Source organism: Lotus japonicus, chromosome 1 (assembly GCF_012489685.1).
Source record: "Lotus japonicus ecotype B-129 chromosome 1, LjGifu_v1.2".
NCBI classification, from domain to species: Eukaryota; Viridiplantae; Streptophyta; class Magnoliopsida; order Fabales; family Fabaceae; genus Lotus; species Lotus japonicus.
The window spans coordinates 116,571,421-116,585,354 of NC_080041.1; the positions used below are offsets into that span (position 1 = coordinate 116,571,421).

General features: G+C 40.8%; 2 protein-coding genes across 2 annotated transcripts; one reads left to right on the forward strand and one right to left on the reverse strand.

The window, feature by feature from the left end:
- Positions 1–433: 433 nt before the first annotated feature.
- Positions 434–1,263, forward strand: LOC130720998 (uncharacterized; the record flags this gene model as incomplete). The annotated part of the gene is made up of 1 exon (XM_057571724.1): positions 434–1,263. A coding segment is annotated over one exon (780 nt), but the record flags the coding sequence as incomplete, so codon positions are not given.
- A 1,232-nt stretch (positions 1,264–2,495) lies between these two features.
- Positions 2,496–12,456, reverse strand: LOC130729650 (U4/U6 small nuclear ribonucleoprotein Prp31 homolog). Its single transcript, XM_057581466.1, has 8 exons — positions 12,334–12,456; positions 12,131–12,196; positions 11,906–12,043; positions 10,703–11,595; positions 10,514–10,584; positions 4,019–4,121; positions 3,797–3,872; positions 2,496–2,928 (listed from the first exon to the last, which is right to left on the reverse strand). The coding sequence occupies exons 1-8, from the start codon at positions 12,334–12,336 to the stop codon at positions 2,821–2,823; spliced, it is 1,458 nt and encodes a 485-aa protein (XP_057437449.1). The 5' UTR covers positions 12,337–12,456; the 3' UTR covers positions 2,496–2,820.
- Between the last annotated feature and the right edge of the window lie 1,478 nt (positions 12,457–13,934).

Consider the following 13,934-nt stretch of genomic DNA (forward strand, 5'->3'; position numbering starts at 1 on the left):
ATGAATGATTTGTCTTCGCTCAATAACTTAATGGGCTACACAAATGAAAAAAAATAATTATTTTCTTATCTCTTTTTAAAGTATGATCATTAACTACAAGATATAAGGTTTGTTGGCGTTTCTATAAGGTTTGTTTAACATTTTTAAATTATACACAATTTATATTTGTATTGGTTATTGATTATTACTCTTATAAATTTTTTTTCCTTTGTAGGTTCTATAGCTCAAATATGCTTGATTAACAACATGATTGGTTATGAAGTTTTTATCATTAATCATGGACTACAACTTCTAATAAGGGTTCATGTTGTTGTTATTGTTATGTTTAACTTATTTCAATTTCAATGTAATGCATTCCTTAAAAACTGAGTTCTTATTACTATTCAAGTGTTGCCATTGTGAGGTCTATACAACCTTATCAAATTAATATATTTACCGGCTCAAAGAGGAGTGGCTTCGAAGGGAACAAGAACAATCTCCTGCTGCGGAAGAGGAAGAGGAAGAGGAGGAGGAATTTGAGTATGAGACCGATTCTTCGGATGACACTGACAAAGTAGGTGTGGTGAAGTCTGTGTTTGTTCCCAAGTCAGAGAGACACACCATTGCTGAGCGTGAGCGTCTTGAGGCAGAACAACGGGCCCTTGAGGAAGTAAGGATAAGGAGATTGGAAGAAAGGAGACTTGAGACAAAGCAGCAGATTCTTGTTCAAGAAATCCACAAGGCCAACATTAATACTGATGAAGAAGAAGAAGATGATGATCTCAATGAGGCAGAGGAGTATGAAGCCTGGAAAGTACGAGAGATTGGTAGGATCAAGAGGGTTAGGGAGGCAATCTTGAAGGAGAAACAAGAGACTGAGAGGTTAAGGAACATGTCTGAGGAAGACAGAATCAGAGAATGGCAAATTAGGAACAAGAAGAAGAAGAAGTGGAGATTTATGCAGAGATACTACCATTGTGGTGCTTTCTTCCAGGACCAACTTGACACTATTATGTTACGCGATTTTTCTGCTCCAACTGGACAAGATAAGATGGACAAGACTATATTACCTAGTGTTATGCAAGTCAAACGCTTCGGCCTTAGGGGAAGAAGTAAGTGGACTCATCTCATCAATGAGGACACTACTCATCATCGTACAAACCCCAGCTGGACTTGCAATCATCTCCACCCCCTGCAAAGTATAGCAAAACGCAGAAAATTGATGTCTCTATGACTTTATACAAACTATAAATAGGACTTGATGAGGAGAAATTCCGATTTATTAATGTTGTTCACTCCATAGTTTTGGTGAGAGTCACTCTTCTATGAGTTTTTCTTTCTTTCTTTCTTTCTGTTTTCCTTCTTAGAATCTGCATATGAATTCCTCTTTTCTCCACCTAATGACTAATTATAAATTCACTCTTGTACATTGAAATGATTGATAAATTTATCCAACATCCAAAGGCAAGATAATTATGATAAATTATTATGCATTAGCTACTAAAAAATATTCCAACAAGAACCCCATTCATCTTTATCATAACTGTTCATCCTCTTTTCACCGAACGGGTGATGATGACAAATGAGAGAATAATAATAGCTTTCAGTATCAAGAACAAGAAGTGCTTATAAAAAAAATCAAGAATAAGAAGTGTAATATAAGTGATTTGAAATTTGCAAGTTTTTCCCGGAAAAAAAAAAACGTGAGTTTCTGGACTCTGGTGTGTATATTTTTTTGTTGCATTTGTCGTTTTTTTTTTACATCGAAAAAGATTTTTATTTGAACATTTGAAAAGATTAATTTTTAATTAGAAAGCATTAATAAAGATTTGAAATTTAAAAAGGATTAATAACCAGAGTTATTTAACATTCATGAGTTAAGTAGTTAACAAAAGATTAACAAGTACAAAATTAGAATTAATGAATATGCACTTTAAGTGTAAAACAATTTTACACCGCACATACCTTCAATCCATAAAAAAAAGGATCAAAAGATAATTATGTAACGAAAACATATTAATTAAAAAACTGAATTAATAACTTCTAACTCTTTCGTGAACTGCAGTATCCTATCATTTTGCTTGTAAAAAGTTCAAGCACAGGAAGTATCTCCACCACAGAATGCTACTTACTTGCAGCTTATTGACATCATAGCTACAAATTCATATAGAAGCTATCTTGCTCAGCTAGTTGGGCATTTTGAATGCACATGCTCCAATTGAACTTCTATTTTAAAAGTTACAAGTTCCTTCATCACTTTGGAAAGTTGGATGTGGTGAAAAACCTTGTGAGTCAAAATTGCATTATCAATGAGAAAATTCTGATGCGTATTCTAAAAATATGATATTATAAAAACTGGCCACTCAAATTTCAATGAGCACTCATTCGTTTTGCCCAAAACTGGCCAACTTTGCCCGATCTAACCAGTTGAACCAGGTGAGTTTGAGCTGCTTTTTATATTAATCTAACCTTTGCTACCCAATTTAGTACCATTCTGTTTAACAAAAACCGTAAACTTTGCACAAGCAGACTTTTTTTTTTAAGTAGAAAATTTGATGAATTCCTACCACGGGTGCAAGCTGACATAATTAGACAATGGTGCTAACCATCAACCAACCCAAGGAGGTTGGCTTGGCTGTTAAAGCAGCATGCTCCTTGCAAAGAAGCTTGGTCTACAATGATAATCTTTTTTCATTCTAAACCCAACCCATGAAAATGTTAGATTGTATCATCGTTTTTTGCGAAAGGGAACCTCGTTGTGAGAGTCATATACAAGGGAATAATATGGCTATGCTTCAAAAATCTATTATAAACTACAAGAACTTGTATTCATGCATGGTTTCAAGTCCTCCTGATCTTCGAAAATGTTCCTGTTTCAGAGAAATAGGTACTTTGAGTTCCAGTACCAAGTTGATGTGCATGGGCCTGTGGATTTGACAGCTCAATCCCCTGAAAATAAACAAAGATATACATGAACTTGAATGCAAAACTTCATAGAAGTAAACTAATCAACTTAAGTTATTGGGATTTAAGCGTCATCCATGCTGAATATCAGTATAGTGATTTAAGCGTCATCCATGCTGAACTAGAAGTTTTTCCAACTATTTTACAGATAACACCAGCATTGGCAAATGATAACAGGGTTTCACAAGGCACAAATGGACACGACATTTAGAGAACTTGCTTGATGATGTCACAGATTGGTAACCGATGTAATCCATTTACCATCCTCATCTGAGTAGAGAATCATATTCATTGGATACACTGACTAAATCACAGACTATAAGACTGCAGTTTGCATAAGTGAGAAGACCAGGGAAATCACAGCCTATAATCCTCTATCAGCAACAAAATCGCTTCGGAGAGGACAATAGAGATGTGGAAGTGGGTAAATGGGCAATGTGTCCGAATAAATATGGAACTAGGAAGCTTATTGTTCTTTGTCCCAAAAGATGGTGATTCTTTACTCCAATGGGGTTCAATGTCTCTAATTTTGAAGGCCCAGGTGTAGCCCCTGCAATGTATAATGTTGCCATATTTATTCGGACACTCACTGAATCACCAGTGTCATCTTAATAACTGCTTGAGCCCCTCATAGCAGCCTTATAAATCTGTCAAAATAGCAGTAGGGAAGCAACCCACTGATTCCTGTCCCTAAATATGTGTTTCAGCTTCTCATACTTTACAAGGTTTCCATCATAGGTCTCACATACCATTGCCATTTTTACACAAAACTAACAGTTCATACACTAGATATGGAGCTAAACTGCTACAAAGCAAGAGAAAAGTTCCAGAAACAGTAATTCATGATGCTGACCTGCACAGGAGTAAATGCAAGACTTGAGGTTAAACCAGATGTAGCACCACTGCTGCCATAGCTCTTTTCCTTGAATCTGATAAATGAAAATAAGCCATCAGAATTGTCATTCATATCAGCTAGTAGTATAGCTTGACAGGAAATATGATTCAGCATCTTGCAACAAAATAAAGTAACCAGAACATAATAAGATACGTAGAACTAAAAGCAACAAGGACTTACTTCTTAGCAACTTTTGCAGCAAGTTTACTTTGACCCATAGACACACGAAGCTTGCCACTGCCAGCCTGACCAAGCATTCCATAACCCTCACCCAGACCATCACCTATAACCAAAGCATAAATAAAAGAGTAAGGAGATGTTGAAATTTTTACAAATTAACAATATTAAAAGAATAATTAAAAAAAGCTGAAGTCATGTTCGTAAGGATTTCATACTGTCTTTATCACTGAGTTAGGACTACTAAAGACTTTATGACTCTTATTACGTTTGAATGGAAATTTGGGTGGGCTGGTACAGGTACACTAATACTTTGACCTGGATTATTGACGGGGAATCAGGTAACAGTTTTTAGCAGAATATTCTGCCTCAAGGTTGTAGAGGTTATGTTAGGCACACTGACCAGGTGTCAAGTGCACAGGAGCAATTGCTCCATTACAAGGGAGCGGGCCCAAAGGTATGGAGGGTATATTCTAGAAGGGCTAAGAAAGGGAATACTATGTAACTGCCTAACAGAATAGAGAGAGGGGTTGATTGTACTGACCACAGAATATAAGGGGAGTGAATGAGAGGTAGAGGGGTATCTTGGATTATTCATAGCTGTCATGTTGAGTAGGGAGCATTAGCTTCCTATAGGAGCCTAGCTCTGGGCAGAATCTAGGATCTTTTCCTTCTCTGTAACTTTCTATTGACATCAATAAGCAATCATAGTTGTTTCTATTTCAGCGCATTACCTTTTCTGCATATATTGTTAGCTTGGATCCTAACAATTTGGTCCGACCTGCCGGATCCGGAAACGGAGCCAGTGGATGCCACCCAGAAAATCCAAACAATCGACGAACCTCATGGAAGCGAAAATCGATGCGCTGGAGTCGGAGCTTGCAGAGGTGCGATCATCTCTAGCAGCGGTCACCACCGCAGTCAAGGATCTACCAACGTCGTTGGTAGCTTTGATGGAACGATCACTGGGGAAATCAGTCCACGTTGAGGAGACGAGTGTCAATCGCGACATTGGAGGTAGTTCTGGCGTGCGAACGGGATCTGTGGAGCAGGTGATAAATCTGAACCAGATCTCAGGAGGGGAGCGGCGAGCTCACCAGCTGCACGGTGAGGCGCTGACGGAGTTCCGTCAATCGGTAAAGAAAGTAGAGCTTCCGGTTTTTTATGGCAAGGACCCCGCGGGCTGGATATCTCGAGCTGAGATATACTTCAAGGTTCAGGAAACATCACCGGAGGTCAAGGTGAGTTTAGCACAACTGAGCATGGATGGACCCACAATCCATTTCTACAATGCTCTTCTTGAAGCGGAGGAATCGCTGACATGGGAGCGGTTGCGTGAAGCATTACTGGAGCGATACGGAGGACACGGTATTGGTGACGTGTATGAGCAACTCACCGAGCTGCGACAGAAAGGGACGGTGGAAGAATACATCATCGAATTTGAGTACCTCACCGCTCAAATCCCTAAATTGCCCGATAAGCAATTTCAGGGCTATTTCCTCCATGGTTTGAAGGAGGAGCTCCGTGGGAAGGTCCGTAGTCTGGCGGCGATGGGAGGAGTTAGCCGATCAAAATTGCTGGCGGTGACTAGGGCAGTAGAGAAGGAGGTGAAGGGGGATACCGGATCGGGTTACTCAAGGAGTAATCGGTTTGGAAATTCAGGGTTCAAGACCGGGTCGGGTGGATCAGGACGAACGGGTGGTGCAGATTGGGTATGGGTCAAAGACACTAAAGACTCCGGGCCTACCACCAAGGCAGTTTTTAATGGCCCAAAGGTTGAAACAAAAAATCAAACAGAAAGACGAGTTGGGCCGCGAGATAGAGGGTTTTCTCACTTGACCTATCCACAATTACTGGAACGTAGGCAGAAGGGTCAGTGCTTCAAATGTGGAGGACCATACCACCCCTTACATCAATGTCCAGATAAGCAATTGAGAGTTCTCATAGTAGAAGAGGGGGATGAAGAAACTGAGGACGGGAATGTGCTAGCCATGGAAGTAGAGGAGCAGGAAGAAGGAGACCAAGGTGAAATGAGTATGATGAGTTTTTACAACATGGCAAATACTCTTCAGGAACAGCCCCAAACGATGAAGCTACAGGGTACAATTCGTGGAGTTCCTATGTTGGTGTTGGTTGACAGTGGGGCAACCCACAATTTCATTGACCTCAAGCTCGTGCAACGCATGAATTGGGAGGTAGAAGACACACCAAGAATGACCATCAAGCTAGGAGATGGGTTTCAAACCCACGCCCGAGGCCGCTGTAGGAGCATTGAACTTGTAATGGGGGATTATTCCCTCGAATGCAATCCACATCTGTTCGAGCTAGGGGGGCCTGACATGGTTTTGGGGATCGAATGGTTGAAGACATTGGGGGATACGATCGCTAATTGGCAATCTCAAGTTTCTGGAAGGGTGATCGATGGGTCAAGCTACAGGGTTTAAGTGCGGGCAGGGAATCCATGGTGGCACTGCAGCAGATTCTCCGTCGGGAAAAGGGAGGGGAAACTGGGGTCCTCTGTCTCTTAGAACCGGTGAAACAAGGGAAACGCGAGGAAGAAAGCCTCACCACAGACCAGCAAGCGGGTTTAGCGAAGCTACTTGAGAAATACGAAGGAGTTTTCAAAGCAAAGGTGGGTTTGCCACCAAGCCGAGGCAGGGAACACTGTATCAACATCAAAGAAGGGCAAGGCCCGGTTAATGTGAGGCCGTATCGTTATCCACATCACCACAAAAATGAGATTGAAAAACAGGTCAAGGAAATGTTATCCGATGGGATAATCCGTCAAAGCACCAGTGCATATTCAAGTCCGGTTATTCTGGTAAAGAAGAAGGATCAATCATGGAGGATGTGCGTTGACTATCGAGCACTCAACAAAGTAACGATCCCAGACAAGTTTCCCATACCGGTGATCGAGGAACTTCTTGATGAACTGCATGGTGCCCAATTCTTTTCAAAATTGGACCTGAAATCAGGATATCATCAGGTGCGAGTGAGGGCTGAAGATGTTCACAAAACTGCCTTTCGTACTCACGAAGGACATTATGAATTCATGGTCATGCCCTTTGGTCTCATGAATGCTCCGTCTACATTTCAGAGCTTGATGAATGAGATTTTCCGGCCTTTGCTGCGAATAGGAGTCCTCGTTTTCTTTGATGATATATTAGTATACAGCTCAGATTGGGATTCTCATCTTGCTCATTTAGAAATGGTATTGTGCGTGCTCCATAAACAAGGGTTGACAGCAAACAAAAAGAAGTGCAGTTTTGCTAAGCAGACGGTCGAGTACTTAGGTCACTTGATCTCAAAACAGGGAGTGGCCGTCGATCCCAACAAGATAATTAGTGTGATGCAGTGGCCAACTCCCACCAATGCGAAGGGGGTGAGGGGATTCTTGGGCCTAACGGGGTACTACAGAAAATTTATTCGAGACTATGGGAAATTAGCGAGGCCTTTGACGGAATTAACCAAAAAAGATGCTTTCCATTGGGGAATTGAGGCACAACGAGCGTTTGACACACTCAAGGAGAAGCTGACTACAGCCCCTGTTTTGGCTCTTCCAAATTTTGACAAAGAATTTGTAGTGGAATGCGACGCCTCAGGCAGTGGAATAGGGGCTATTCTCATGCAAGGAAAGAACCCGATAGCCTACTATAGCAAAGCTCTCGGGGTAAGAAATCTGGCAAAATCAGCGTACGAAAAAGAACTGATGGCAGTAGCTCTTGCCATTCAACACTGGCGGCCTTACCTATTGGGCCGGAAGTTTTTGGTCTCCATAGATCAAAAAAGCCTCAAAGAGCTGTTACATCAAAAAATTGTCACGGGAGGACAACAAAATTGGTCTGCCAAGCTTCTGGGATACAACTTTGATATTGTTTACAAACCAGGAAGGTTGAACAAGGGCGCGGATGCCCTGTCGCGCATCATCGACGGAGGAGAACTGAGTACTCTGGTTTCTTATCCAGTTTGGGACGAGAAATTCCTAGTAGCAGAGGAAATTCGTGGTGACTCCAAGCTTCAGTCGATCATCGAGGCTTTACTCAAGGACCCTTCTTCACATCCTGACTTCAGCATCCGACAAGGGATCCTCTTCTACAAGTCGCGGTTGGTACTATCTCAGACCTCTTCTTTGATTCCTCGCATGTTGCAGGAATACCACACTACCCCTCAAGGGGGGCATTCTGGGTTTCTGCGAACATACCGTCGTGTGGCTGAGAACCTGTATTGGATCGGGATGAAGGGAGCGATACAGGACTATGTACGTCGTTGCGATACTTGCCAACGCCATAAATACTTAGCTTCTTCCCCAGCTGGCCTTCTACAACCATTGCCAATTCCAGAAAGAGTTTGGGAAGATATATCACTCGATTTCATAACCGGCCTACCCAAGTCCAAGGGCTTCGAAGCAATCTTGGTGGTGGTGGATCGTTTATCCAAGTATTGCCATTTTATGCCGCTGAAGCATCCTTACACAGCTCGAAGCATTGCAGAGCTTTTTACCAAAGAGATCATACGCTTGCACGGCAGTCCATCAACCATTGTAAGTGACCGTGACCCAATTTTTATGAGCCACTTCTGGAAGGAGATTTTTCGCTTGCAAGGGACCCAACTCAAGATGAGCTCTGCCTACCACCCTGAGACCGATGGCCAAACGGAGGTGGTAAATCGATGTCTTGAAACTTACCTTCGTTGCTTCTCCGCCGATCAACCTAAGACTTGGGCAAACTGGTTGCATTGGGCTGAGTTTTGGTTTAACACAACTTTTCATTCCGCAACTAATCAGACCCCTTTTGAGGTGGTTTATGGTCGGAAGCCCCCAGCAATCACTCGTTGGGGCCTTGGTGAAACTCGTGTAGAAGCTGTCCAAAGAGAATTGCTGGACAGGGATGAAGCACTTAGGCAACTGAGGAACCAATTATCTTGTGCGCAGGAAAGAATGAGGAATCAGGCGAATGCTAAGAGAGTGGAGAAATCGTTTGCAATTGGTGAATGGGTCTTTGTCAAATTGAGGGCTCATCGCCAACATTCCGTCGTGACCCGGGTACACGCAAAACTGGCAGCTCGATACTACGGGCCATATCCCATCTTGGCTAGGGTGGGTGCAGTTGCTTATCGCTTGAAATTACCTGCAAATTCGCGCGTTCACCCTGTATTTCATGTGTCCTTGCTCAAGAAAGCAGTTGGGGACTATGACGAGCATGCTGAGTTACCTGACAACCTCGAAGGGGAACATGCTGAAGTTGTGCAACCTCATGATGTGTTGGCCACTCGTGTGATCGTGGAACAGGGTACAGACGTACCTCAATTACTAGTTCAGTGGCAAGGCAAATCGGTGGAGGAAGCCACTTGGGAGGATGTTGTAACCATTAAGAGCCAATTTCCTGATTTTAACCTTGAGGACAAGGTAGCTGTTCTAGGAGGGGGTATTGTTAGGCACACTGACCAGGTGTCAAGTGCACAGGAGCAATTGCTCCATTACAAGGGAGCGGGCCCAAAGGTATGGAGGGTATATTCTAGAAGGGCTAAGAAAGGGAAATGGGAATACTATGTAACTGCCTAACAGAATAGAGAGAGGGGTTGATTGTACTGACCACAGAATTTAAGGGGAGTGAATGAGAGGTAGAGGGGTATCTTGGATTATTCATAGCTGTCATGTTGAGTAGGGAGCATTAGCTTCCAATAGGAGCCTAGCTCTGGGCAGAATCTAGGATCTTTTCCTTCTCTGTAACTTTCTATTGACATCAATAAGCAATCATAGTTGTTTCTATTTCAGCGCATTACCTTTTCTGCATATATTGTTAGCTTGGATCCTAACAGGTTATACCCATTTACTACAATTGTATTTCCGATCCCAAAGAATTGCTGTTTCAACATGTTTCAGGCCATTTATCGAATTTATGCAAATTTTCCACTATTTGTCTTGTGATTACAGACCCAATTTCAGTTGGCTACATTTATCTTCTGCCTGATTGAAACATTAGCCATTCCAGCTCAAGAACAACAGAATACAAACATCTAGTTATCTTCTGATTAAATATCAGAGTAATATCAAAGGTGGAGTTTTTAATGTGTAATGAAAAAGAAGACACACTGAATCAAAGAAAAATAAATGGTCATAATCCAGGCAGTCCAAGAACCTGGTCTTTCCCCTCAATTCCCTTACTCAGTACTTGCTTTTCTCTTTGCCACCCCTATGAACAGCCTAACAGAAAACCCTATTCCATTCCCCAACTTCAACTCCCTCCCATATTTGCTTACTAATTATTCATATTTCTCACCTGGTCGAGCATAGTGGCACCTAACAAGGATTTTGTATCACATCATAATTATTCAATGCTTATTACTGGATTCCCTCTTTTATACCATCCGATCCTCAGTTCTTTATAATTTAAATTATAGTAAAATATAAATGCATGCATCAAATTACAAATAAAAAAGCAAAACGTCACATTGCAAATATAAATCAGATCAGTACAAGTGAAATATAGTAAATTGTACCTAAAGAACTCTCTTCAGGGATTCCAAATTGCATCCTGTTGGCTAACTTCCTCATGTCTGTTACTGCATACCTGACATAAGAATCAACAGGTCATGAAATTCGAAAAAGGTATAAAGAAAATATACTCTCAAGTCTCAACCCTACAGCCTGAAAAACAAGTACAGCAAACAAGTTAAAACTATACTAACCTTTCCTTCATCTTCCTAAGACGCCGACCACCTCTCTTCTTTTTAGGCTCTGAATCAGGAACTGGAAGGGGTTTGGGTTGCTTGGCAGGAGGGGGCTCTTGCCACTTTTCAATTTTTTTGTGGATCTCATCCTTGAAAGACCTCCCAGTTCTCCCAGATGGATCCCCACGAATTGAATCTACCCGTGCTGCAAGTGTAGACTTTGCAGCCAGGAGTCGGCATGCCCGCATCCTTAAAGCAGGAGGAGTGGTCTGAAATATTTCCGTTTGCTCTAGGTAACCTACACGAAATTGAGATGTTGCGGTGGAGAAGCCAGCAAGATTCTTTTTCTTGGCACCAAGAAGCTGAACATTACAAGCAGGCATCTTTGCAAGAGATGTTAAACCACCAGCCGTCCCCATGAGTTTAGCTGCAACAGCACTCCCAACTATGGAAGAAAGATTAGGTGCAATGTACCCCATTCTACTCTCAACAAAATCAAGAACTTTCTTCTTCGCTGAATCAAGAGCAAGAGCTCGATCACAAGCCTCAATTGTCTTACTAAGGACTTCTTCGGGAAGTGGTTTGCCAGTCGTAGTTGACGCTGTAACTGAGACAACCATGATAATGGCTGAGGGTAAAAGCCCTTCTAGATCAACAAGAGTCAGATCCACTTCATTTCCTATCTTTTTAACAACACGTGCATAATCAATTGGGTGATGCACCAGTGACTCAAGCTCTGGAAATTTCAAGCGATACTTGTCACGAATAAAATTGTGAATAATAACAATTTCATTCTCAATGTCAACTGACAGTGCATTGCATTCCACAATCAATTGGTATTCAGGATCATCTTCTAAATCTACCCCCTGATTGGATGCATCTGAACTCCTTTTAAGGGCTTCTTCCACTTTCTGCCATAAAGAATAACATTAATTGTCACACCACGTCAATACAAACCTAAATAAATTAGAAGCACCCCAGATATTAGAAAACATAAAAATAAACATAGGATGTTAAAAGCTTCATTTTCAACCAATGCACAGCTTAGTTGAATTAATTCTAGATTCTGTCATAATTAAGAAAGAATGCAATAGCAACCAGCCAACCACAACCGCAATCGCTGCTTCGGTTTCAAGGTGTTCACAATTGTTTGTTAGTTGCATCAATCACAACGGCAAGCACAACTTAAACCCACTTGAAAGTGAAGGATTACTAACTAACCTGCATAATATCAACGTATCTCTGGGTTTTCTGCAGCTTGGAAACACTGTCCAAGTCATCATAGTTGAGGTTTTCTAGATCAGCCAAGTCTCCATCAATATCTTCTTCCATATCTGCAGCATCAGCGTCATTATCCTCCTGCAATAAGGGTTATTCATCATCAATTTCATCTCAAAAAACATTTTCCTTCAAAATTCACAAGTTTCAAAAAACGATTACACTCACGGGAATTTCAGCTTCGTTATCAGAGAGTTCATCGAGGTCGGCGAGAAAAGAATCGGCAAGTGTAGCCTAGAATCAAACACAACAACAACAACAAAAATTGGAAAATTTAAGGATGCTGTGTTCAAAGTTAGAAACACAAAAACGGCGACGAAAACATGGAACAAGGTAAAATCGAACAAAGGGTAGAAAGAGAAGGTACCAACCATGTCTATGGAGAGGTTGGAAGCGATGTAGCTGTGAATTTCGTAGCGAATTCGAGAAGTGAAGTTAGGATCTGAGTGTATAGAACAAAATGGTAGGCATAATAAAGGTATGGGTAATGAAGATGAAGGGCTTGGCCCATTCTTGTTTGGATAAGAGGCCCAACAAGATTTTCTTATATCTTCGACCTTGTAGTATTTTTTTCTTTCAACAAAAGAAAAGCTTATTATTCTTTTTTATGAGAAAAAAATAGTTTGTGAAAAACTAAAAAAATGGGGAAATTTCATAAAAATAATTATCATCACATTCTTTATTTAATGGAGGTTGAAATTTCGTTCTTCTTCATACCTTGATACCTTAGGTCCTTAGGTGTCCACGATGAGATTCACAGTATTATTCAGGTTCATGCGGTTTTGAATGGTGAGGAACAACTATTGTGGCATTGGAGTAACGATAGTTGATATAGTACTGCTTCTGCTTATAATTATTTTATAGATAGATGATGAGCGTCCTAGTGTGCATTTGTGGCGTTTGATCTGGAAGGTGTGTGCTTCGGAGATAGTCTGATTTTTCATGTGGCTAATTAAGTATAATGCTCTTCCCACAAACCATTAGAGGCTCCAGTGCAAGCTTAGAGTGTTTGTTGTTTGTATACGATGTAGCACTCCCATTGAAGACATTGATAATTTTATGTGCAATTGCCCCTCTTCAGTGCAAGTGTGAACTCAGTTTCGTTTTTTATTGTCGCATCTTCCTAATTAGTTGGCTTTTCAAGATTGGTTGATTGTGCATCTTCAACATAAAAATAACTCTCTTTTTGTTGTAATTAATGGGACCTAGGTTGTAGTGATACAAAGAGAGTGAAGTGACTCTTTTCGCTTATGGCAGTTGAGTCCCTACCTCAAACAAGATGGATGGGGGAGGTGATCTCCGTGACCATGTTGGGCGAAGGTTATTTGGCTTTGTGAGTTATTTTAGGGAGGGGATGCTTTTTATGCAGAGCTCCTTGCAGTTTCACAAACCTTCGCTAAGTTTGGGATTTGGGATATAGAGATGTTTCGTGTTACTTTGTCTGTTTGGAGGTTGTAGAGATCCTTTTACATAATAGAGATGTCCAAACGTGTTGGTTGCGAGACTTGATATCCAAGGTTATAAAAGTTATGAATTGAGATTGTATTGTGTCTATTTGCCACATTCCTAAGGAACGTAATGTGGTAGTAAATACTTTGACAAAGCAAGCATCTCGTCATGATATTCTCCTTTGTGTTTGAAAAATTTATCCTTCTAGTGTGATTTGCCTTTTTTGGTTAGGATTTGATTTTGTAATTCTTGTCTTTCTCTTCATTTTAAATTGAAGTAGTATATGCCCTAACTGCTTTTGGAATTCAAAGCTTTTAAAGATAGATTAAGTACATTTTTAAATAATATCTTAAAAAATAAACTTCTTAATTTTTCCAAGTTATAAATAGCTTATGAGCAAAAACTAAATTTCAAAAGAAAAGATATACTCAAATAATATTTTATATGTAACTTATATAACTTAATTTTGTGGTGAATAACATCAAGGTGATTAACCTCCTGACAATACTCATAAATTTACTTC

Excerpts from the sequence above, each read along its gene's own strand:
- LOC130729650 (XM_057581466.1), bottom strand. Across the intron at positions 10,585-10,702 it reads CTTAGGAAGATGAAGGAAAG|GTATGCAGTAACAGACATGA; the intron begins GTTAGTATAGTT and ends TTCTTATGTCAG. Across the intron at positions 4,122-10,513 it reads CCCTGAAGAGAGTTCTTTAG|GTGATGGTCTGGGTGAGGGT; the intron begins GTACAATTTACT and ends CTTTGGTTATAG.